The sequence below is a fragment of the Bos mutus genome, chromosome 4 (genome assembly GCF_027580195.1).
Source record: "Bos mutus isolate GX-2022 chromosome 4, NWIPB_WYAK_1.1, whole genome shotgun sequence".
In the NCBI taxonomy this organism is placed as follows: domain Eukaryota; kingdom Metazoa; phylum Chordata; class Mammalia; order Artiodactyla; family Bovidae; genus Bos; species Bos mutus.
The window spans coordinates 9,062,749-9,087,749 of NC_091620.1; the positions used below are offsets into that span (position 1 = coordinate 9,062,749).

Below are 25,001 nucleotides of genomic sequence, written 5' to 3' on the forward strand. Positions count from 1 at the left end.
TGAGTGACATTGTTCTAAGTTTCATAATGGTCTCCAGGATGAAATGAAATGGCTAAGTCACTGTTAAATAAAATACACATTTGTGCTTCTACTAGTTACAGTATATACATGTCTGAGAATGGGGTGAAAAAATAAATAACCAATGAGACCAATTCAGAAACCTTTTGGAAAAAAACAACCCTAAAAGAATTAAGGATCTATGTTTTAAAATTAACCAAGATAATCCTCAGAAAGCAGATTCTCAAGTAAGATAAATGTTTCAAAGACAATATGCAACAAGATATACAAAAGACTGTTAGAACCTGAAACTCTCATTATTGCCAATTCTTAAAAATTCCACATCTACAGGGCTAAAGGAGTAGAGAACTGGCAAACATGCTCCTAAAACAGAGAACTGCTGGCTTTAAAAAAAAAAAAGAAGGGCTTCAAACGGTAAATTAACCTCTCTGCATTTGGGTCATTTCAATGGAAACACAAAATAAAGCATTATTTTTTAAAAGCAAAATTAAGAATAACATATAACACCATGGAGTTTTTATTTTTATCTGTGTGAGATACATAAAGCTAGTTAAATACTCATATAGCTCAAAAATTTAGCAATGGAGGGGAGATAGTTTGGTCAGAGTCCTGGATGTACGGCAGTGAAGAGGCACCGGTGGCTGTAAAGGCCAGTCTCACTGCCTTCCTTGCCATGAGAAGCCACAAAAATTGATAGTTAGTTGTCAAGTTCTAATGTAGACAGTCTTCTGTTTTACACCTGTGGAGGCTCAGTGCCTCAACTCAAGATGCTGCCCTAAGTTATCTGCCACTTTTACGAGGCTACTCTGTGGCCTATTTGTTTTATTACTACAAATGTACCTACCTAACTAAAAACAGATGGATAGAGACATATGACATTATTTTCACGAATCAAGTAAATCCTAGCCTTAACCCTTTTTATACTTCAAGCCACAGTCACTAAAAAAATCCTGAGGAAAATAGTTTTCATTAGAAAATCACCACTCAAGAATTTTGGACCTAGAAGACACTTCAAAGAAATTAATAGAAGAATTTATTTCCTACTGAGGAAGACCATACCCATCAACTCACATACATGTATCTGTCAATCAGTCTAGTCAATCTTTTATGGTTTAAATCAGTCCCTCTCAAACTCATTTGTTAGCCCTAATGCCTAGTACCTTGGAAGGTACCCTAGCACCTTAGAAGGTGACTTGACAATAATCCAAAATGATCTGAGAAGTATTTACTAGGTGCCTGAACGTCACTCCATCAGGAACATAAAGACTACACACTCCATCCCACTAACCACTACTAAAATTAATGAAATCCCACTAACCACTACTAAAATTAATGAAAATACTAGCCGAATAAACAGATATGACAATGGTCATGTGGGCATAATGCAAAACCATCACCTGTTTTATTATTATAGTCCCAATATCTGGAACAAGAAGACAAAAGCAGAGATTCATATTGGTAGTGAGCTAACTTGCACAATTTCTTGAAAGTAATTTGGCAACAATAATATTCTGTACAACCTCTGACCTAGTAATTCCACTTGGTAAAAGTTTACCCTAAGGATATAATACTGGGTATGTGTAAATTTAATAACAGGTATATTCAAAGCAGTGTGTTCATGACAGTGAGCCATTCTGAACCATTTATTTGGAAGCCTCAATGTCTTACAGTGAACTACCATGAAATTATCTACTGACAGAACATATCCATGATACATCTTAATGATAAAAACAAAGCCCTGCAAAAAATAGGGATAGCATGACACCACTTCTGTTATTCTCCCCCTTTGTATATATGCCTGTATACCAAAACACTGACAACAGTCGTGTGTGAATTAGTGGGACTGTGGCCATTTTCGCTTTATTTTGTTTAGCTGCATATCTCTAATTTTCTATATAGTGTATTTATCTTGGTAATTAGAAGAAACACTTATTACTATCATGTGGCTTGTGCCTTTTGCTTTTATCTATAGATATTCTTAGGTCCTAGGAAGATACTGTGGGTGAGGTGATGTCAGAACACAGAAAAGCAGGCCAGGCTACAATAAAAAATCAACTGTGGGACAAGGTAAGAGAAAAAAGCAGAGACAGATTCTAGAAGTAGTCGAAGCAGGGTCCGTGCTCAGAAACAACTCTCCTTATGGCGTGCCTGAGAGACCACGAGAAGGTGGCTGTCCCGAGGCTGCTAACGCCAGGCCCTGCAGCACTTAAAAGACTCCAAGGCAGAGGAAACGAGTTAACTCTCTGGATGCCCTTAGGGACCTCGAGCTGTACCCTCTGTGGAGCCTGCTCCCTGCAATGCTACAATCCATATCTCCCAATCTTCCTTTAGCTTCTTGATTAATTTACTTGCCCTTTCAAAATGTCCTCTAATTCATTACAGCCTTCCTGGAATAGCTGTCTGGCTTCTCAACATGTGATATCAGATGTCCCATAAACAACAGGACTATTATATTAGAGCCGTGAATTAGATCCAAGCATCCCATTTCTCCCCAAGCCTATTAACTTGATGTTCTACAGGCAGAATCTCACTCAATTTGCCATTTACAGAATAACCTTTCCAGGTGTATCTTTCAAGTCCTTCCTGCTGCTCTGGATACCTCTGAAATCTGTATGTTGGGGAAAATCATCTGATGGGGTAATTCTGTTTCTTTTTTTTTTCTGTTTCCTTTTTTTTTTCCCCCTAATGGATGAAAACTGGAAGGGATGAGGACACAGTGCCATCATTCATGACTGGACGACGCTTTTAAGAGAACTGGCTTCCTATGTGAGGTACAAAGAGTCCCTCATCGTGCAAAGCGATGAATATTTCTGAGCTTGAAATGACAAAACTGAGTGATCAAAAGGGTCGGGTATGGAGATCTTCCTGTTCTTCAACATTTTGCCATTAGTTACACAGTAAGGACAACTGTTTTTATGTGCAGAACTGTCACCAAACGTTCCCAGACGTGGTTGTTTAAATTACTGATGGCTTTCAGGATTAGGGGAAAAAAAAAATCAAAATGAAGACTCTTCTGTCTTCAACACACATGCAGAAAAGCAACAAATTCTAATTCAGAGGGTGGAGGGGCACTCATATGTAACAGCAAGGCTGAGCATATTTTCAATAAAAGTAAATTAAAAAATCACATCCCCACCTTCATAACATCTCTCAGTCTTGTCCTGAGAAAGAATGATGTATGTTAAATACATAAAAAGATAACACTAGTCAGACATAAAAAGCGCCCAAGACAAATTTAAATGACCGTCATAATAAAGAATTTGCTCTTTTCTTTTTGTATTCTCCCTAGGCTTCTGTCAGTAAACTAGAATAAACATGTTATTAAAAGAGAATCAATAGAAGGCTTTAAAATATACACTACCACAAAAGGTCAAGCCCTGGGATCGATTTTAATATAACATTTTTGTGCAGTTTCCCAAAGGGTTCTTTTCTAATATTGTTCTTCATTTTTCTCTCACTTTGTTCCCTGACTGGTGAATGTGTTGTTCTTGTCTGTGAAACGCTGTCTGAGGCTGAGTTTGCTGAGTGTGTGTCATCCTATGACAAGCTGATAGAAAATGAAGAAGAAGAAGAAAAAAAAAAAAAAACCCACCAAAAAAAAAGAAAAAATTTGAAGGTAGTGGGAGGAACAGATACAAGAGAGCATGAAGCAAAAGCAATATTCAACTCACAAAACATAATAGGAAAGCTGAAATTCAGAATAATCTGCCATCACAGGCCACCCTGGGCTTCCACCTCCCCCAGCTGCCCCAAGCGAGCATGGATTCCTGGGAGGCAGGAAAGCCAAGGAAAGCAGTTAAGTTCCGGTTTCAATCAAAAACTCTCATCATATCACGAAATGGATGCAAATTTTCAATATACAAATCCATGTGACTCCTGGTTCCTCTTGAACTTAAAGCAACAAACGTGCAAAAGAAAACCCGCTGTCATCAACAGGGTTCCTGGGGCATGAGGGGCACGAGGGCCAAGCCACAGGCTTCCCGACTTCTACACCAACGTCAAGGCTCAAAGACAGACAAACCATGTTCTGGGTCAGTCTCAGAAATCTGGATGCACGACACAGTAAATGTTTTACATGTTCATAGTTACAACTTTTGAGAATGTTTTTGGTTGCCAATAAAAACAGTCCAAAGCCTAGATTATATTCTCATAATGTCAGGTTTTCGTCTTCGTTTTACTTTTAGACAATACTAAGCAACTGTCTCAGGTTGTCGTTGTTCGGTCGCTAAGTCGTGTCTGACTCTTTGTGACCCCATGGACTACAGCACTCCAAGCTTCCCTGTCCTTCACTATCTCCTGGAGTTTGTTCAAATTCATGTTCATTGAGGACATGTCTCAGGACAAGAGAGAAAAGCAATTATTTTTGCCTAAGTCACCAGAAACCAAAGAAATTATTTCCTCTGGAGTTAAAAATACAGTCCCAATATCAAAAAATGGACACCACCTCAGCCTGCTAGAACAGGGGATGTGAACTAAAGATGTTCCCTAAGAACCAAGAAAACCTGAAAAAGTGTTGGCAAAGAGGCTTGGGCTTGGAGTAATAGAGAACTGGGCTTAAATTCTGAGGCTGGCTTCTGTCAGTAACACAGCCATGGGCAAGGGATTTAGCCTCTCCTAGGGGCATCCTGCCGGAGAAGGCAATGGCACCCCACTCCAGTACTCTTGCCTGGAAAATCCCATGGACGGAGGAGCCTGGTAGGCTGCAGTCCATGGGGTCGCAAAGAGTCGGAAACGACTGAGCGACTTCACTTTCACTTTTCACTTTCATACATTGGAGAAGGAAATGGCAACCCACTCCACTGTTCTTGCCTGGAAAATCCCAGAGACAGAGGAGCCTGGTGGGCTGCCATCTATGGGGTCGCACAGAGTCGGACACGACTGAAGCGAATTAGCAGCAGCAGCAGGGGCATCCTGATTATAAAATAAACCCATAGACAGCACAGCTACACAACGAGTCTTTCCAGTCTAGTGTGGAGGAGACAGGTCACTCATCTTGGGGCCTGGGGGGAATGTGAGGGGCATCACCTTACAGGCCACTGACTAAAACCTAAGGCAAACCTCAGAAGGCTGCTGGTGAGTTCCAAGCACCTGAACCCAAACAGCGCCTGGTGAATAGTACGAAGTCATTCAGTGGTGGCTGGCTGTAGTCCTGTGATGATGCTCCTGCCTCTTTTTCCCTTTTGAACAAAGTCTATCCCATTTTAACCTGTTCACCACAACCATAAAGTACTGCTGTAATTTAGTGATGCTTTCTTGTTGACACTTAGCATATGACAATGAGTTTTGCCCTCACAGACCTTTATATTCCGGTGGAGGAAACAGTCAGTAAACAGATAAAAGTGCTCTGAAGAAATAAGACAGAGAAAAGGACAGCTAGAGTCAGAGGACAGGAAAGACGACGACTACAGAAAGCAAGGGAGGAAAGCCCCTCCGTGGGGTTGAGAAGAGCACTAAATAGTAAGAGGGAGTCAGCCACAAAAGTACAAGTATTCTAGGGAAAGAGTTGAACACGAGAACAACAGGTGTGGCAGCTGCGATAGCTAAAATGCTCAGTGGGAAGGTGGTAAGAGATGGGTCCCCAGGGTATACATAGAAAGGGCAGAGGAGGACCAGAAGATCTGGGGGGAGATCTGGATTTTATGCTAAATCTAGAGAAAAGCCATTAAAAATGATTTTAAAGAAATAAACTGCTGTGGTTAAGAATGCATCTTTTAATGCACATCAGCTCTGCCTTGTGGAGAGGAGGATCTGGGGGACAGGACTGGCTCCTGACATGGAGACTCTAACAGCTCACGTGAGAAGTGATAATGACAGCCCAGGATTTCTCAACCATAGCACTACTGACATGTGGGCCAAACCATCCTTCACTGTGGGGCACTGTCCTGTGCTGCAGGATGTTTAATAGCATCCCTGGACACCATCCATGAGACAGATGCCAGCAGAACCCTCCAAGTGGTGACCACCTTAAAGATCTCCAGATGTGGCCAAATGGCCCGTGGAGGTGGGGTTGAGAGGAGGGGGCAAAATGCCCCTCAGTTGAGAATCTATGGCTTAGACTAAGTAGGCATGGAAATGGTGAGAGGAATGAATCTGCAGTTATTTAAAAAGCAGAAACACAAAGGCAAGAAGGAAGGAGCCAGAATAACCAGTTATCAAATTTCTGACATGACTCTCGGTTTGTCAGACTAATGTCCAAGTTTTCAGTAGTTTGAGGGAACTGTTTTCTAAGCCAAACCTACCTGGGGCTGCACAGACTAGCTAAGCTACAGAAACGTATGTGGACAATGGCTTGGACTCCTTTTCTCTAAGTCTATAAAAACCAAATTGTACAACTGACAGGTATATTCATGAAGAAATATACAATTTCCAACACTTCATAGCAAAATCCACAGAAATATTAACTTTCACCCACTATTTGACAGTATTTTGACAGTTTTATTTCAAAATATCATGTGAATTAAAAAAAAAAAACTTTGAAAGTCCCTTGTGAATTCTTTTCATAACTAAATTCCTTATTTAATGAGCTCCACAATCAAGGTAAAACTTATTGTACTAAAACCTGAGAAACATACATCTTCAGTAAACCACATCAAAAGAGCCTTAGAGCGTTCAGACTAACATGTACTAGGAAGCATCCCTGTTGGGCCAGAAAACAAGTTGGCCTGTGAGATGCAACCAAGCAGAGGGATGAGGAGAGTGGTTTCAGGTTCCTGAGTGCAAAGGCTCACATCCCAACTCCTCCGCTTTCTGGGTTATGTGACTAGAAGCAGCCGCCTCATCTATGAAGTGAGGGTACCAGCAGACCGGAAACAGCTGCATAGGGTAGGTGTGAGGATTAAATGATCATTACATGCAAAGTGCTCGGAGAGTCCTTGGAACAAAGGAAGTGTACAAAAACTGTTAGCTAATACTACTAATTATTATTAAATGGTACTGCTGTTAGTATTACTTCTCAGGTCACAGTCTTCTTAAGTGGTACATATCATCAGATTTTTAAGTCTATTCAAGATCTCCTTATTCTGCAAATAGAGGACATCATGGGGTGGGGGGGGGGAACAAGTCCTACAACATTATTACTGCAATCTCATTTTGTTTAAAAAAAAAAACAAACTATATAAGGATATATTTCCCTTAGGGTATAATGTGTGAATTTTGGGGAGGAGGGAAGAGCAGAGTAATGGAGAACAGGGTAAACATGACTAACTTTTGATGCATGTATGTTCTCTGAATTTCTTTGATATATATTTCTTTTGTAATGGTTTTAAATAAATCAACATTATCCATGTATTTAGTAGTTTGAGGAATGAGTGACCTTCCTAGGTCAAACCTACCATATTCTGTAGCAATAATAAAAACTATAGAAACTGTTAGGTAATGGTTTTTAAACTAATAGACATTTCCCATATTAAATTAGTGGTCTCAAGTGACTTTTTTTGGTTTTGCTTTGATTTGGTTTGGTTTCAATCGATCAACCTCAGGAAAGCAAAACTGTAATCTATGGATTTTTAAAGGATTTTTGTTTTACTCTGATAATCATTAACAGAATGGTACTAGGAAATGAAGAATTTAAGAGATCCATTCTAAGAAGTTGTGAAGAAATTCAAATTTAAATCACTAACTGAAATACTTAAATGGCTAACATCTATTTTTATACCTTATTCTTGATGCCAAAAATCACACTAAAATCATTTTAATGGAGTAACTTGAGAAAATTTCCAAGTGAAATGGTTTCTGCCTGGAGGAATTACCCAGTGTATGTGTAAGGGAGCAACTGTAAAGGCATGTAACTAATAACTGCCGTGTGTAGCTGTACATCATTCAGTGGAGGAACTCCACACTTGAGTTCCAAAGTCACACTGTCCTAGCAGCTAGATTGTTTTCATTGATTTAAAAACATTAAGTTTGAAAAAAGGTGATGACTTCTCAAAATACCCTATCACACAAAAAGCAAATAAATGGTAAGGAAGACTGCAAACCAAAACCCAACATGTCAAGCTATACAATGGAAAACAAAGTATCAGTAAGAGAATGAGGCAAACCCTCTTAAAAAAGAAAAAAAAAAAAGGCTAAAGATGAATAGAGAAGTAGAAATGCAAAATGCTTTCTACTTCATGACCATCTATTAAAGGCAGCGCTGTGCCTCTTTATTGCTTCCCGCACAGGGGGAGGGCCTGATTGCTCCAGAGAGCTCCCAGGAGCACGGACTACTGGGCACTGCGTGCCTCCCTGAGCGGAAGCAGCCCTCACCTCCAAATCACGAGGCAGGCCCCCATCTGCTTCCAGACACCCCACCCTTGCTGTGCTCCAATCTTAAGCAAACAAGAAATTCAAATTGCCACCATCACTAAAAAGGTGGACACAGACCAGCATTTAACAGCGAGTTATAGCCTACGTGATTAAAGACTATTAACTTGAAACACAAACTCTCAAAAGATTCTGGTACTAAGATAAAGGAGGTTTTAAAAATACCGAGCGGCTGCACAGATCTAATAACTAGAAGCACACAGCTGAGGTCACTTTCAAGAGATCTTTTATTTACTAACGGTTTAGAGGTGAAAGCTCAAGTAAATGTTTGTTACCTCTTCCCACAACTGCAAATGAAAAATTTTAAAGGGAGTATTCCCTGTACACACAGCAACGTAGTACTGCAGGATGGTGGAGTGCATGAACTTGACGGAGACGTGGGTTCAAATCCCAGGCTCACCACTTATTAGATATGACTTTGGTAATTTCTTCTTCATCTCTCACTTACAGAGAGGGGATAACAGAGGTTTTGTGAGGATGAAATGAGTTAAAATATATAAAGTGCTCAGGAAATACAAGAATCCAACACCTGTTGCTTTAATTTTTTTTTTTTTTTCATTTTAGTTGGACATATGGGTCCTGTACTCTGGAATGGTTTTCATAACATAATGTGACCCCAAGGTGTGTGTTCTATACGTATGTCATCTATAAACTGTGAGGAAAGTTTTCATCAAAGACAAATGACAACTGCTCTGCGTAAGAATAGGATGCAAAAGAATATGGGTTCTCTCAAAATATATATATATCAGAAACTTGAGATACTCTTTTTTTTTTAACAGTTTTCTCCAACTAGGAAAAGGGGACAGGGGATTACTTAAACATGAACGTGCCAATAGTTAGAAATATGATAATGTTGAGATAAAATTGACATCTGAACTATAACTATGTTGCCTGCACTCGTTCTCAGCTCAAGGCTCCACTGGCAAAGCTGCTGAGGTCAGAAGAGGAAGGGGAGAAGGGAGAAACACAACAGGCTTCTCCCCTTCCTCTTCTGACCTCAGCAGCTTTGCCAGTTTCTCCCCGGTTGCAGAGGCAGCTGCCAGACCTGCCTCTCATTCTGCTCCCCTCCTCCTAACAGGGCATTCATCACCAGGAGGCTCAGCAGATGGTTCCCCAGAAGGCTCGGGACTGAGGGTTCAGAGGGGTAAGGCCCAGCCTACGTGGGCCACTGTCCATAAGTACAGGCTTCTGGACTCAAGGAAGTGGACATCAGGCCTGCCCACTCACCTTCTGAAACGGAAACTGAACTGAGTCTATCCAACAAATGCTGTTTGGAAGAGAAAAGTTTACTCCTCACACATGAAATGTCCCAATCTGAGAGACTATTATCCTCACCACAAGTTTCTCTAAGCCCCCTGATTCCCAGGTCTCTGGGAAGGGGAAAGGAGGGGAAAATGGCTGACAGAGAGCTCTAAACCCCTTGTCCGAGCTATAACCAGATGGCACCAGGACCAGCTATTTATCAGAGTTCTGTCAGGTCTCCTCTGAATAAATGTTTACAGGGTGGTGAGAGGCAATGTGAGGCTCTCCTGGTGGCTCAGTGGTAAAGAATCTGCCTGCCAATGCAGGAGACGCGGGTCTAATCCCTGACCTGCGAAGATTCCCTGGAATAGGAAATGGCAGACCCACTCCAGTATTCCTGCCTAGGAAATCGCATGGACAGAGGAGCCTGGCGGGCCGCGGAACATGGGGTCACAAAGCAGCAGACACGACTGAACCACTGAGCACAAACAACAACCAAAGGCAACATGATTCTATCACCTCAGCAACAGAGGGCAGGGCTGTGGGGCAGGCGGCCCAAGACCGGCTTCCCCTGCTGACTGACAACCTTACAGATGTCTACTTGAGTCATCTGTTTTTATAAATCGGTGGTAACACTGATAAGAAACATTAACAGTTTATGTAAAGAATAATAAATGTTTTACAGAGTACATTACCACCCCTACTCTCCTAGACTGTTCTGAGTAACAGGGAAACTTCAGGAAGTACTACTACAACTACAGGGCACTCAAAAACCAGTTCCTAGAAATTTCCAAATGCAGAAACCCACTCTGGCACAAATTACTTCAAACACTTGCTTCATGAGAGAAAACACTGCAATTACTGTCAAAAGAAACATCTGAACAAGAAGTGGTTGAATATCAAGGCTGCTATTACATCCAATAAAAAAAAGGGGGGTTACAGATTTCTGTGGCATGCTGGATTGATTCTGGTTTTCCAGGTTTAATATTCCTACATGTTTAAAAAAAAAAAAAACAGATTGTCAAACAGAATTCAGAGTAGGAGTCTACAACAGCATAACATCAATAGGAAAGAAAACTGGATTTGGAAAAAGACGTAAAGAGATGTGAATAAAACATAGACTGGATAACCCAACCTTCTGTAATTGTTGGTTATAGAAAGCAGTTGTCTCTATTAAAAATAGAAAAGTGACACTTGGGAAAAAATAAAGACAAAAGTAGCAGATGGCTAAAGATTTCAATACCTAGTACATACACAGTACTTTCAATCATCCCCCAGTGAACAGTACCGGGTGGCTAGGATGTGATCTATTTCATTCAGATGGAGTTAAGTCTTTATATTTAAGCAGAATGGAATAGAAAAGCAACACAACATACATTAAAAAAAAAAAAAAGCTTTAATGAGGTTAATAAAAAAATTAATCTAATACACTGGGATTTTTATATTATAGAAGGATCTCACAAATGTCAGAGCACACAAAGAAAGAGTTTGCAGATAAAGCCAACCAACTGTCCACTGCCCCTACTGGAGCCAGACACTGGGAAATCTGTTCACATCACAGCAGTGTACGAACTGTAATCACTTTCTCTGCAAATACCTATAAATCAGATGGAGAAGGCAGTGGCACCCACTCCGGTACTCTTGCCTGGAAAATCCCATGGACGGAGGAGCCTGATAGGCTGCACTCCATGGGGTCGCGAAGAGTCGGACACGACTGAGCGACTTCACTTTCACTTTTCTCTTTCCTGCACTGGAGAAGGAAATGGCAACCCACTCCAGTATTCTTGCCTGGAGAATCCTAGGGACGGTGGAGCCTGGTGGGCTGCCGTCTATGGGGTCGCACAGAGTCGGACACGACTGAAGCGACTTAGCATAGCATAGCATAGCATAAATCAGAAGTGAGATTCACCGCCTGTGACTGCTAACTCATCTTTTCAGGTCCCTTACAAACCATATTTTTATGATAAAAGAGATTGATAAATATTAGTAATCAACAGAACTTACTCCCTGAAAGTGGCTTTATTTTTTAATTACTATATACCTAGAGATTACTTGCAGGTTGGAGGTATGTAATTTCATAATAACAACTGTGTAATATGTGCTGATGACTAGAAAATGGCATTTAATTTCTCAAGTAATTAAAACTGGGGTAAAATCTCAACCGACATTCATCCAAAAGCAGCATCAAACAATCTTGGTGGATCTACAGCTAGTTACAACATCAAGTAGCTATTCCCTTTCTTCTTGATTTCTTGAAAAAGGTTATTAAAATGAAGGCAACTTTCACTTGTCTTCATAGGTACAAAGGTGAAATTCAAATACCAAAGGTCAGAGGTCAGATGCAGTCGCATTCTTCTTGCTGTCAGAGACTGACTTTTGGAGGTACGGCAAAAGAGAGAAGCAAATCACATTTTAAAAGTCTATACTCAAACTGTAGCACATTGCGTCCTTGCTATATTGGCCTGCTCTAGCTGCAACACAATACGATCACCTATAATCCCAAACACACAGAGTATCACAGAAAAACAAGCTGCTGACACGGGCATTTAATTTGCTCTTGATTCCCAATACACTAGGCAACTATTCCATCCATTAGGTGTTGTCATAAGCAAAACTACGATTCCAGATTAGACCCAGTGATTTTACTGTGTGCACTAAATCTATATCAGTGATTTTGGAGGGCATCAAATCACTCAACAGTCTCATAAAACAGAATCAGATCTAAGATGAATTGAGATTCCACATGTAAATGTGTTTTACAAATGAGAATAGAACATATACAGCATGCTCATAATCAGCTGTGTCGTCACTGTGACCCTAGTAGAAACCTTTTCCTCGAAAGCAACTTTTAATTAGGCTGTATCTGCCTATTAAAGAAGCGGAGACTTAGATAAACAAGCTCCAACTGTATAGCACAGGGAACTATATTCAATACCCTGTGATAAACCAAACGGAAACAAATATAAAAAAGAATGTGTACATATATATGCATGTAACTGAATCACTTTGCTGTGTAGCATAAATTAATATATTATAAATCAACTATACTTCAATTTAAAAAATAAATAGGGCTTTTCTGGTGGTCCAGTGGTTAATCATCTGCTTCACAATGCAGGCGACACCAGCTTGATCCCTGGCTGGGGAAGTTCCCACATCCCTCGGAGCAACTAAGCCTGTGCATCACAACTATTGAGCCTGTGCTCCAAAGCCTAGGAGCTGCAACGACTGAGCCCACGCGCCACAAGCACTGAAGTCCACATGCCCTCAGAGCCCGTGCTCCATGAGAAGTCACTACACTGTGAGAAGCCCGTGCACTGCAACCAAAGTGGCCCTGATCACCTCCACCAGACCCAGCACAACAAGGAAAACCAGCAGAGCCAAAACTAAAATTTAAAAAAATAAAATTCTCTAAATAAGTTAAAAGTAAGGAAGTGGAAATGTTAAGGACTCAATACACTTTAAAATACCTTCAGTGTAAATGATTCTCAGTGTGTGGCGTGACCCGTCAGAGATGCTGTAAAAGGGTTTCTGCATTAGGTAGGACATTTCCAACCTAACAGAGGTTACGGTCTACAGTGTTTGCAGACTGTCCTGATGAAATACATTCTAGGATCCCATCTGTCCAGTTTCCACATGCCTGAAAGCATCTCACACTTACATTCTGCCAATCTGTCCTGAGCAGTTGTCATAGCTTGCGCAGAAGCATCAAAATTTGTAAAAACTGGTTTTCAGCAGCCTGGAAAAATCCCAGGAACGACAGCAGGAGGCTGTTGTCGTCATCAAGGTTCTGATGGCACAGAATATGACACTATGTAGAAAAATACAGACATCAAGACCCCAAGCCACAGAGCGATTTAGAAGAATCAGACCAATGTGAACAAGTTTTGAGAATCCCTTACTTAACCTTGAGTTTCTCACTATTAGCACTATTCACATTCTGGGCCAGATAATTCTTGTGTGCTTTTGGGAGTTTGGGGGGAGTAGCCTGTGCATTACAGAATGTTTAGCAGTATCCCTGGCCTCTACCCACTAGACACCAGTGGGTAGCTAACTAGCTACCTAACTAGCTGTGACAGCCAAAAATGTCCCCAGACATTTTCACATATCCCCTGGAAACCAAAATCTCCCCCAGTTGACAACACTGCCTTAACCTATTTATTTTCCTCACATTTTCCTTTTCATGAACACACAGGTGATAGCTTTTTAAAAACTCAAAGTCAATCTTAATGAGCTCTTTCAATAAGAAAAGTCTAAGAGATATTAACTACTGTGTTATTATCTGCAACTATTTTTTTCTTAGCGGTATACCAAATACAATGCTTCTTAAAAATTAACAGCATCTTCCATTCAATGAAATTCAGCCACACACCATCCTTTCCCCTTTATCATGGAACCATCATCCAGGGGAATTACTTCTTCCCCACTGTGTAAAGCTTTAAGTAGTACCCAGTTCTTCCCTACCTACTGGTTCTCTAGTCTTCCTTTTGATTCTTTTGAACTATCTAATATGCTTCTAAAAATTTCCTTGCTTCCCAAGTTGGCCAGAGTTAAGTTCCAGTCTTTCAACCAAAAAAAAAAACTAACTGAAATGAAGCTAGGCTGACAGAAGATATTTCAGAGTAGTTCCCTGCCACAAAATTCACCAACTTATTAAAAACATTTGTGCTTCTCCATACCACTCACCACAATGGTAGAGTGAATAGGATACAGATGAAACAAAAACTGTTGAAACAGTGTCATGGGGACTCACTGTACTCTTCTGTTTTTGAAGGTGCTTTAAACTGTCCATAATAAAAAAGCTAAAGATGATTAATATCCTACAAAGAAAAAGATCACAACGGAAGTCATTTCCAAAGTCCTTTCTGCGTATGTTGGATTGTGTCTGTGTCCCAGTCTTAAGCACTCAGGAACTCAGCCACAGTTATGCGTGCATTTGGGGTGAAAACAGAAGACGTGGTAAGCCAAGGATGTGCAAGTGACGATCCAAAGGCACAAGGAACCATTCTCAAGACTTCATTCAATTAAGGCAATAGGTACAGTCATCTATAAATTCTGTGCTTCTCTAAAAAAGATGCTTTTAAAAGATGACACTGAAAACCTTCTTAATGCTTCTTCTGAAGTTTCTTCTCTGGTTGATAAAAGAAAGAAAATAATAGCTATTGACTCTTATAAGAACTATTATACAGATAAACACACACTTTTTGCCAAGATTTGACAGCTGGAAGTTTTCATGAAGAAGGTTTCAAACAAAACATTTTGTTAAAAGAGAGAGGGGGAAAAAAAATGCTGTACCACCCTCTACTCTCCTTAAAAGTGACAGAAAATAAATTCTTTATCAATAGTCATTTGTCCCAGGTTACAGCTAAGCTGCCAACCCTAGTCCACGTGAGAGATGAAAGCGGCTCTCACTGACACCTTTTATCCACCTCACCTGCCCTTTATCTTTCACAGAACAGGGAGAGCAGATGGGCGCTAAGTGACAGAGGCAGGAAAAACCACCACAGCTAGAATTGTTGTAACAACAGCCGGTACCATAGCAGAAGAAAAGAAGACAAAAAACTTCTATGTGAAAAACGTAAGCAAAGTAAATACGAAGGTCTAACCCAAAAACTCCTAATTAAAATAAAATTCAATTAAAAATAATAAAATTTCAAAGACAAGGAATTCTACCATAACACGCTGATTTTCTCTGCTTCTTAAAGAAAATGGTCTGAAATGTTTTTGAATAAACTTCACTGTGTAATTATATACTCCATCAACCTAACCCCAATTAAATAATTAAAAAGGGCTGTATAGGAAACTATTGAAATATGCGTAAACCCTTTTAGCAGTACTAATTACATCTTGATTTTTAAAATCCTAAGCCATGAGTCTTCTCTATTTCCTGAGAAAATGGTGGTATAAACTAAAACTCATGTCCTGTCCCAGACATTTCAGGCAAATTGGACCTAGCGTACCAAGCACTCCATCAAAAGAGAAGAAATATTAGAAAATACTTCATAAACTCCTCACTTTAGATATGAAATATTTAAGGGCCAATGAGGTTAAATTATATGCGAAAGGTCCTATAGGACTTCCCTCGTAGCTCAGTCAGTAAAGAATCTTCCTCCAATGCAGGAGAACCAGGTTTGATTCCTGGGTTGCAAAGATTCCCTGGAGAAGGAAATGGCAACCCACTCCAGTACTCCAGTATTCTTGCCTGGAGAATCCCATGGACAGAGGAGCCTGGCAGGCTACAGTCCATAGGGTTGCAAGAATCAGACAGAAAGCGACTAAACCACCACCACCTATAGCCAATGAAGACTAGATTTACCAATTCAAAGATTCTTTACATTTAGCTCTCTTCAAGCAAACTAGTGAAGCAGTCCAAAACAAATACACACACTCAGAAACACACACAAAATCTACTGGTAGTAGTACTCACAAACCATCTACTGGTCGTAGTCATTGTGCATGTGGGAGACATTCACATCATCACAGAATAATAATGCTTTGTGCCGTATGCAAATTTCAGAAACAACACAGAAGGGAAGCACTTGACTACTGCGGATTAAAATGTATTCACATATTTTTATGAATAAGCAACTATACTTTAAAGTATAGTTTATACTTTATGTAACTATACTTTATACTTTAAAACGGAGAAGGCAATGGCAAGCCACTCCAGTACTCTTGCCTAGAAAATCCCATGGATGGAGGAGCCTGGTAGGCTGCAGTCCATGGGGTCGCTAGGAGTCGGACGCAACTGAGCGACTTCACTTTCACTTTTCACTTTCACACAATGGAGAAGGCAATGGCAACCCACTCCAGTGTCTTGCCTGGAGAATCCCAGGGACGGGGAAGCCTGGTGGGCTGCCGTCTATGGGGTCGCACAGAGTCGGACACAACTGAAGCGACTTAGCAGCGGCAGCAGCATACTTTAAAAAGTACAACTTTTACCCCCAGGGCTTCCCTGGTGGCTCAGTGGTAAAGAATCCATAGCCAATGCAAGAGATGCAGATTTGATCCCTGGGTTGGGAAGATACCCTGGAGAAGGAAATGGCAACCCACTCCAGTATTTCTGCCTGGAGAAATCCTATGGACAGAGGAGCCTGGCTACAGTCCATGGCGCTGCTTTACCCACAAAAAACCATCTACATTGTTTCAAATACTGTGTTCAGTTTACAGCTTTTCAACATCTTTTTGAATCAGAATGTAAGATCTACTTGAGCATCTAATATTCCATGATGGGTACGTGCCATAATTCATTCATCCAGTCTCCCATGACAGGCACATGGACTGCTTCCAGTTTTTTATTACAAGAACTTCAATGAACTCTTTCAGCTGCTACTGCTAGTAGAAGTAGTCCTAAAGACAACAATAAAATAGAAGTATGTACACAGAAAAAAGGCTAGAGGAGTGAAATGTGGTGATCTTAATAGAATGAAATTATGGAGGATTTTGTTTTTTCAACCTTACACATCTGTAAAGTCTTTGAATTTTTAAGTGAGCATAATGAACAGAACTGATTACTAATTAACCCTATTTATTAACATGGGTACTATCTATGACATTCATTATTAGCTACAATATTGTTAACCTTAATACCCATAGTTCAGTTCAGTCACTTAGTCGTGTCTGACTCTTTGTGACCCCATGGACTGCAGCACACCAGGCTTCCCTGTCCATCACCAACTTCTGGAGCTTGCTCAAACTCATGTCCATCAAGTGGGTGACACCATTCAACCATCTCATACTCTGTCGTCCCCATCTCCTCACGCCTTCACTCCTTCCCAGCATCAGGGTCTTTTCAAATGAGTCCATTCTTCACATCAGGTGACCAAAGTATTGGAGTTTCAGCTTCAGCATCAGTCCTTTTAATGAATATTCAGGGCTGATTTCCTTTAGGATAGACTGGTTGGATCTCCTTGCAGTCCAAAGGACTCTCAAGAGTCTTCTCCAACACCACAGTTCAAAAGCATCAATTCTTTGGTGCTCAGCTTTCTTTATGGTCCAACTCTCACATCCATACATGACTACTGGAAAAACCATAGCCTTGACTAGATGAACCTTTGTCCACAAAGTAATGTCTCTGCTTTTTAATATGCTGTCTAGATTGGTCATAGCTTTTCTTCCAAGGAGCAAGTGTCTCAACTTCATGGCTGCAGTCACCATCTGCAGTGATTTTGGAGCCCAAAAAAATAAAGTCTCTCACTGTTTCCATTGTTTCCCCATCTATTTTCCATGAAGTGATGGGACCAGATGCCATAATCTTTGTTTTTTGAATGTTGAGTTTTCAGCCAGCTTTTTCACTCTCCTCTTTCACTTCCATCAAGAGGCTCTTTAGTTCTTTGCTTTCTGTCCATAAAGGTGGTGTCATCTGCATATCTGAGGTTATTGATATTTCTCCCAGCAATATTAATGCCAGCTTGTGCTTCATCCAGTCTAGCATTTCCCATGATGTACTCTGCATATAGGTAAAAGAAGCAGGGTGGCAATATACAGCTGTGATGTACTCCTTTTCCAATTTGGAACCAGTCTGTTGTTCCATGTCCGATCCTAAATGTTGCTTCTTCACCTGTATACAGATTTCTCAGGTGGCAGGGAAGGAGGTCTGGTACTCCCATCTCTTGAAGAATTTTCGACAGTTTGTTGTGATCCACACAGTCAAAGGCCATGGAGTAGTCAATAAAGCAGAAGTAGATGTTCTTCTGGAACTCTTGTGCTTTTTCAATGATCCATCAGATACTGGCAATACCCATAGCAGATAATGTAATTTTCTATCAAAAATACATTCATTAAAAGAATCTAGCCTGAGAAATGCCAGAAGAATCCTCAAAAACTATTTTTCACATACTGAAAAACCAAGGCTCAGTTATTCATGCAACTGAGAACAACACAAGAGATAAAATGGTGACTTACAATTGAGTTTGGGAAAGGGATAACCTAGGGCTTTAACAAGCACAGTCCAAAACCAAAAAGAGCCACATCCATTTATGTTCAGCAGATTCTGAAGTCGAGCCAGACACCGATGATGAGTCTCTTTATAATCACTCCTCTCCAAAAGCATTTCATAATTATGACAGGTCCACCAAAATCTGTCTCAAACACCATGAAACTCACCGTTTCTGATTTTCAGATTCTTTCTTGGCCTGCTCCAATGCCAGTTCCTCAGCCACTCTTCTTTTCAATTCTTCATCAGAAACTAAAATCAACAAAGAAGGGAAAAAGATACAATAAGTGACTTCTTTAAACAAAAGCATGAGAATACTCAGGAAGATGAAACTGAGACTAGATCTTAATGGGCAAAGTTCTGCCAGCTGGTCAGTATCTCCTTGGAACCACCTAAGCACTGTGGAAAAGACCAATTAGTGCACTTCAGAAGTAATTTAATCAAGAGCTCTCTGGCGACCTAGAAATCTCCATACCTGCCAAAAGTTATAATAAACTCAAGGAGCTGCTTACTGCCCAGTGGGAACTGAGCCATTAAGTACAAATTCTTTAAAATGATGTCCTACCACTGAAGTCTGACAATTGCATAGAGAAAGAGGAGAGGCTGCAAGGAAGGGACTTCAGAGAAGAAAATGACATCAAAACATTCCCACTTTGATGACTGAACATTTTAAAAAATCACTTATTAGAGAAATAAAATCATTTGTGGTTAAATTCACTTATCCATGATTTATGAAAAAGGAATTCACTGACTCATGAAAATGTTAAAACCGTATTTTTTGGAAAACGTGTCCTTCAAATTCAAGTCCCAACAATTGGAGAGAGAGACACAGAACAGTGCTGAGAACACAGCTGGAGCTTTCTAAGTACCTGGTGACTTGACTTGAAACAGCTGGTCTTTCCAATTAAATGATTTTGTACAATATGTTTTGTAAGAGTCTTACAGCTATGACAGCAAATAAATTGACAAATTTTATACACTCTTTAAGAGCCCTCCCTAAGAAATAAGCAAGGACTATTTCCTCTTCACTACCCGAAACCCACTACCCAAAACTATGACCAAGAAAGCACCAGAAACATTTAAACTCTAGGAATACACACAGGACCTCACCCAGGATTTCAACTGGTTGAGCCTATTAGATGGAAACTAGACAGTACTGTCTCTGCTCTTTGATGACATTTTATTTGATAATCTTGATATTATAACAACCTTGCCTTAGGAAATACGCAAAAATTTAGCTGACACTGGGTAACAGCAAGAAAAGAAAATATATGAAAGGTCTTAAGGATGTTTTCTCTTAATTGTGGACTATCAGAAAATAGCAATATCAAAGGACATCATCAAGAAAGTGAAAAGACAACCCACAGAATGGGGAAAAATACTGGCAAATCATATAGCTGTTGAGGTGCTTGTATCCAGAATATAAAAGAACACTTACAACAGAACTGAACAATAAAATGGCAACATAACTAAAAATGGGCAAAGGACATAAACAGGCATTTCTCTAAAGAAGATACACAAATGGCCAATAACTGCATGAAAAATCACTCAATAGTATCCATCATTAGGGAAATGCAAACCAAAGCCACGTGATTTACCAATTCAAACTTAATCAAAAAGACAATTAACAGGGGTTAGTGAGAATGTGGAGAAACTGAAACCTGCATATTAATACACTCCTGGTGGGAATGTAAAATAATGCAGTCAGTATAAAAATAGTTTGGCAGCTTCTCAAGATGCTAAACAGTTACCATATTATGCAGCAATTCCACTGTTAGATACCGTGTATAACCAAGAGAACTGAAAACATGTCTACACAAAAACTTCTAGATGAATATTTATGGCAGCATTATTCATAATATCCCAAAAGTGAAGACAATCTAAATGCTCATCAACTGATGGATGGATAAACAAATGTAGTATATCCATTCAGTGTGATATTATTCAATCATAAATAGTTATGAAGTACTAATACGTGCTACAACATGAATAAATCTTGAAAAAATGCTAAGTGAAAGAAGTCAGACACAAAGGTCACATATTGTACATGGCCATTGATATGAAATGTCTAGAAAAGGCAAACCTGCAGATGCAGAAAGTAGGTGAGTAGTTGTCTGGGGCAGGGGAGTGGGGGCATGGAGAGTGACAGCTAAGGGGGTATAGGATTTCTTTGGGGGTATTGAACATGTTCTAAACTAGACTGTAAGATGGTTGCACAATCTGCAAATACTAAAAATTAGTGAACTGTACACTTTAATGTGTGAATAGTACAATATGTTAAATGTCTCAATAAAGCTGAGAAAAGAATATACTATAAATGAAAAGAATGATGGACAAGGAACCAGAGAAAGATGTACGGACTAGCTGAGGTTTGATCCCAGTTTGCCCATCAGCAACTTGGGAGACCCTGGGCAAGTTACTAGCCTCTCTGGGCAGTTTTCTCAAGAAGTTGCTCTCGTGTGACGTTCGTCATTAGAACTATATATATATATGTGTGTGTGTGTGTGTGTGTGTGTGTATACACACACATATATACACACACACACACACATATATATATACACAAACTATTCTGCTGTTTGCCATTCTTCTACATGGTAGTCTAAAGTGTGAGACAAGTCTCTGTTTTGAAAAAGTCATCCAAAACAAAAACTTTTTAAGAAACTAAAAAAGGAATTGTTTGATTCAGGCAAATCTTAAGATTTTTTTTTCGTTTTCTTTTCCAGCACTAAGAGTTTAAAACAATACAAAACCCAGCAGAGAAATTACAGACAGTAATGGCTCGTCAAGGAGTCTGGATAGACTTTGTCTTTTTATCAGCCAGGCTTTAGGTCAATCAGCTAACCTAGCTGAGTTTTGATTTCCTCATCCAAAAACAAGACCGGGTAGGTTACATAGATGTCAGCTGGCTATGAAGTTCCAGGCTATGCCCACCACAAGGTGATGGTTTTCACGGTTTCCTCGCCCTCTTATCACCAAGCAAAACAACGTGACACAGTTTTTCAAGTTGTCCACAGCTGGTAGCTCTATTAGTAGCAAACATTGAGACACATATTTAACCCAGTTAGTACTACCCGATGAAACTATACTCTGAAGTGTAGTATATCAGTTTGGGTCAGTGCACAGTCAGACCACGTGTAAAATCACACAAATCTGCCAGGATAATCAAATTATCACAGCAAAATTTTTCTCAGGCAAAATTCAATCAAATTCTTGATCACAATTCAGCTGAATTTCACTCAACAGAACTAGGCTTTGGTAAGACCTTGGTATACCAGGTCTAAGCATGAAGCAGTGAGATCAATCTTCTAGGGGAGCTGATCCAACATGTCCTCACAGTGCACTATAAGGACAGTGCACAGTCAAAGCTCCGGTGTTTCCAATAGTCATGGATGGATGTAAGAGTTAGATCATAAGAAGGCTGAGCGCCAAAGAAGTGATGGTTTTGACTTGTGGTTTTGGAGAAGACTCTTGAGAGTCCCTTGGACTGCAAGGAAATCAAACCAGTCAATGCTAAAGGAAATCAACCCTGAATATTCACTGGAAGGACTGATGCTGAAGATCCAGTACTTTGGCTACCTGATGTGAAGAACTGACTCATTAGAAAAGACCCTGATACTGGGAAAGATTGAAGAGCACGTCGAGAAGGGAGTAGCAGAGCATGAGACAGTGAAACAGCATCACCGATTCAATGGACATGAATTTGAACAAAGTCTGGGAGATAGTGGACGACAGAGGAGCCTAGCAGGCTGCAGTTCATGGGGTCACAAAGAGTCAGACATGACTTAGCAGGTGAACAACCATGAATGCCTCTCACATAGGGGCTTCCTACCAGGGGAAAAGCCAAATTCAGCAGTGAGTTTTTCATGATGCTGTGATAAACCTCAAAGAGAATGGTGAGGACTCCATTTCCAAATGATGGCCAGGTTGGGGGCTGGGAAGCCATCCATGCCAAGAGAGACTGTAGAGAAGAAGTGCAGAAGGCTTGTCTGCCAAGCCACCTGCCGTGGGTGAGGTGGTAAATAGATGGAAAGTGGTGCAATCACCTAGGTAGGCCACAAGTGGAGGGAGAAAGGTTGAGAGGAGGAAGCACCAGAGATGCAAAAGGCAGGGATGCTCCCGAAGCCACTGAAGAAGACACGCCCAAGGGACCGGCTAGTTCCATCACTTCTGGTCAGTCAAAGCACGGCTGTCTCTTTAATGCCATAGCTATTCCTGGAAAAGACACACACACACACACACACACACACACACACACCCTTTTGGGTCCCAAGTTCAAGGTCACAGCTGAAAAAGTAATTACTTTAGCTACAATGGAGAATTTAAAATAACAAAAGATAAAACATGACCAAGCATAAAGTTTAAAATCTAAAATAGCAATTCAAAGCCCAGGCAGGAAAATAAACTGGTGTGGTAATGGGTTTTGAGCAAATCTAAGTTTCATGTTATTTGTTTTTAAATCAACAGAATACAGAAAGCAACAATACATTTCTTCTAGGTAGATAGGTCCAAAGTGCATGAGGGAAAACAGATATACCATTTGGAGACCACTATTTAAAATGGCCTTTCTGAAAACACTCTTTTCAGCTTCAGGATCTAAACATTTTCTCAAATAAAACTGTTATTAAACTAAAAGGTCAGTGTTTCAGGATGGACTACTTGAACAGAAGCACAGGAAAGGCCAACTTTGCCTATTAGCACAGTGAGTTTCCAAGCAGATCTTTGGGGACTGGCAAAGTTTGTGAAATGAGAAAAAGTAAAAATGAGAAATTTTCAAACCATATACATCAGATTTGCCAGGCAAATCTGCAAAACTAGTTCAGACTCAGTAAGTAGGGTTCCAAAGCTTTCATATACATTTCTCACTTTCCTTTTAAAATGTATTAAGACAAAAGGATGCTTTCTTCACATACTTGTAACTCATGGACTTGGTAAAATGTTCTCAGAAACCACTTTAATTTTTTTCTCAATGGCAAATGTATCCTAATAAACACAAAGACTGGCATTTTTGTCAATTAGTTATACATGATATGACACTGACCACAAAATATGTGAGAAAAAGTCAAGCATTACAACTGCTTGGTGTCTGCCCTAAACCCTTTATTTGAAATTACTATTGAAAGTAAGAAGTATCTGAATTAAAAACAACTCAAATTTATGCTTGCTTTAGGTAAACAGCATTCTAAAAAAGAAAATGTTTCGGTTAGTCCAAAGATTCTTCTTTACTGACCACCTAGCAAACTTTTGTCCCTCTTAGCCATGTTCTAAATTACTAAATTAAATTAATAAATTCTAAGAATTTCTAACTTGGGGATCAAATAACAAACTCCTAACCTTATACTACTTGATTCTTAGTATTCTCAGGAACTGTGGATACCACGGTCTTAGTTCTGAGAGAAAGAGCAGCATAAATTTCTTACACTTCACTTGTCCTCTATGTTGCATGACAATGTCCTAATTCTCCGTTAAATGTGGTTAAATGTGGGGTAGAGAGGGATGGGGTAGAGGAGATGGAACTCTACAAATATATTTAAGATAGTTCCCTGAATGATGAGCAGAAATGACTCCAAAAGACAAAATGTCGTTATGAATGGCTCATCAAGCCGTAACACAATAGCTTATGTCATGAAAACACAAGACTAAAAATACAACCATGATTTGACTTACACAGATTCCCTGGATCTCAAGGAACATACCAATTTCCTTTTGCAACTGTTTCCACTATGACTTTCCCTTTCCTTCATTTTCTTAACATAACCCTTACATTATAATTCCCTCCTCAATTACAGTATTTCTGAAACAATCTCCATAAGTTACTTAATAAAAATTATGGCTTGCCTCTTAGAGAAATGTCAGGTCCTTTGGGATTTTTCCTTTATTCCATTTCTATTTCTGGTCTTACCATTTGCTGATATGTATCATATCCAATTTTATAAAGCCTATTATTTTCATATGCTAGTTTAAAAACACCAAAGAGAACTATGGCGGTCTACTCTCAGAAGGAAATAAATGTATGTAATTGCATAACACAAGCAGCAGATTTTAGATAAACACTGACTCTGCCAGGACTGAGATAGCTGAGCCAAAGCTAACACCATAAAATACAGCCAAATTAAATTTTCAGCTCCATAGAAATATCCATTAATCTTATTATTTCAATAAATTCATTAATATAAAAAGAGCACTGATTGTTTAAAAAATAATAATGGAAGCATCCATGCAATCAATGAAATACAACACAGAGTGTATCAGGAGTAAATGACTCACAGCATGGGCTGCAGGATAAATCTTGTCACGCTCCTTATCTTATAAAAGGTACAGGGTTTGATTAGAAGAGTCAAAAGATGGCTACAATAAATCTCCGGGGTTAGAAAGAAACACGTAACAGTGTGCCATTATCCATTTGTGGCACCATCTAGTTAGCAGACAAACCTGATTTAAGCACACACACACACGGAGTGTTAAGTGTGATGATAAGCTGACAGTAACGTTCACCATCACCTTA

General features: G+C 39.8%; 1 protein-coding gene across 1 annotated transcript in view; it reads right to left on the reverse strand.

Annotated features, from left to right (window-relative positions):
- Positions 1-25,001, reverse strand: part of CHCHD3 (coiled-coil-helix-coiled-coil-helix domain containing 3) — a 292,353-nt gene that overhangs the window by 211,951 nt on the left and 55,401 nt on the right. Inside the window, exon 3 of the mRNA XM_005905148.2 lies at positions 18,667-18,748. Coding sequence (XP_005905210.1) covers positions 18,667-18,748 — 82 coding nt within the window. The remainder of the gene's footprint in view (positions 1-18,666; positions 18,749-25,001) is intronic.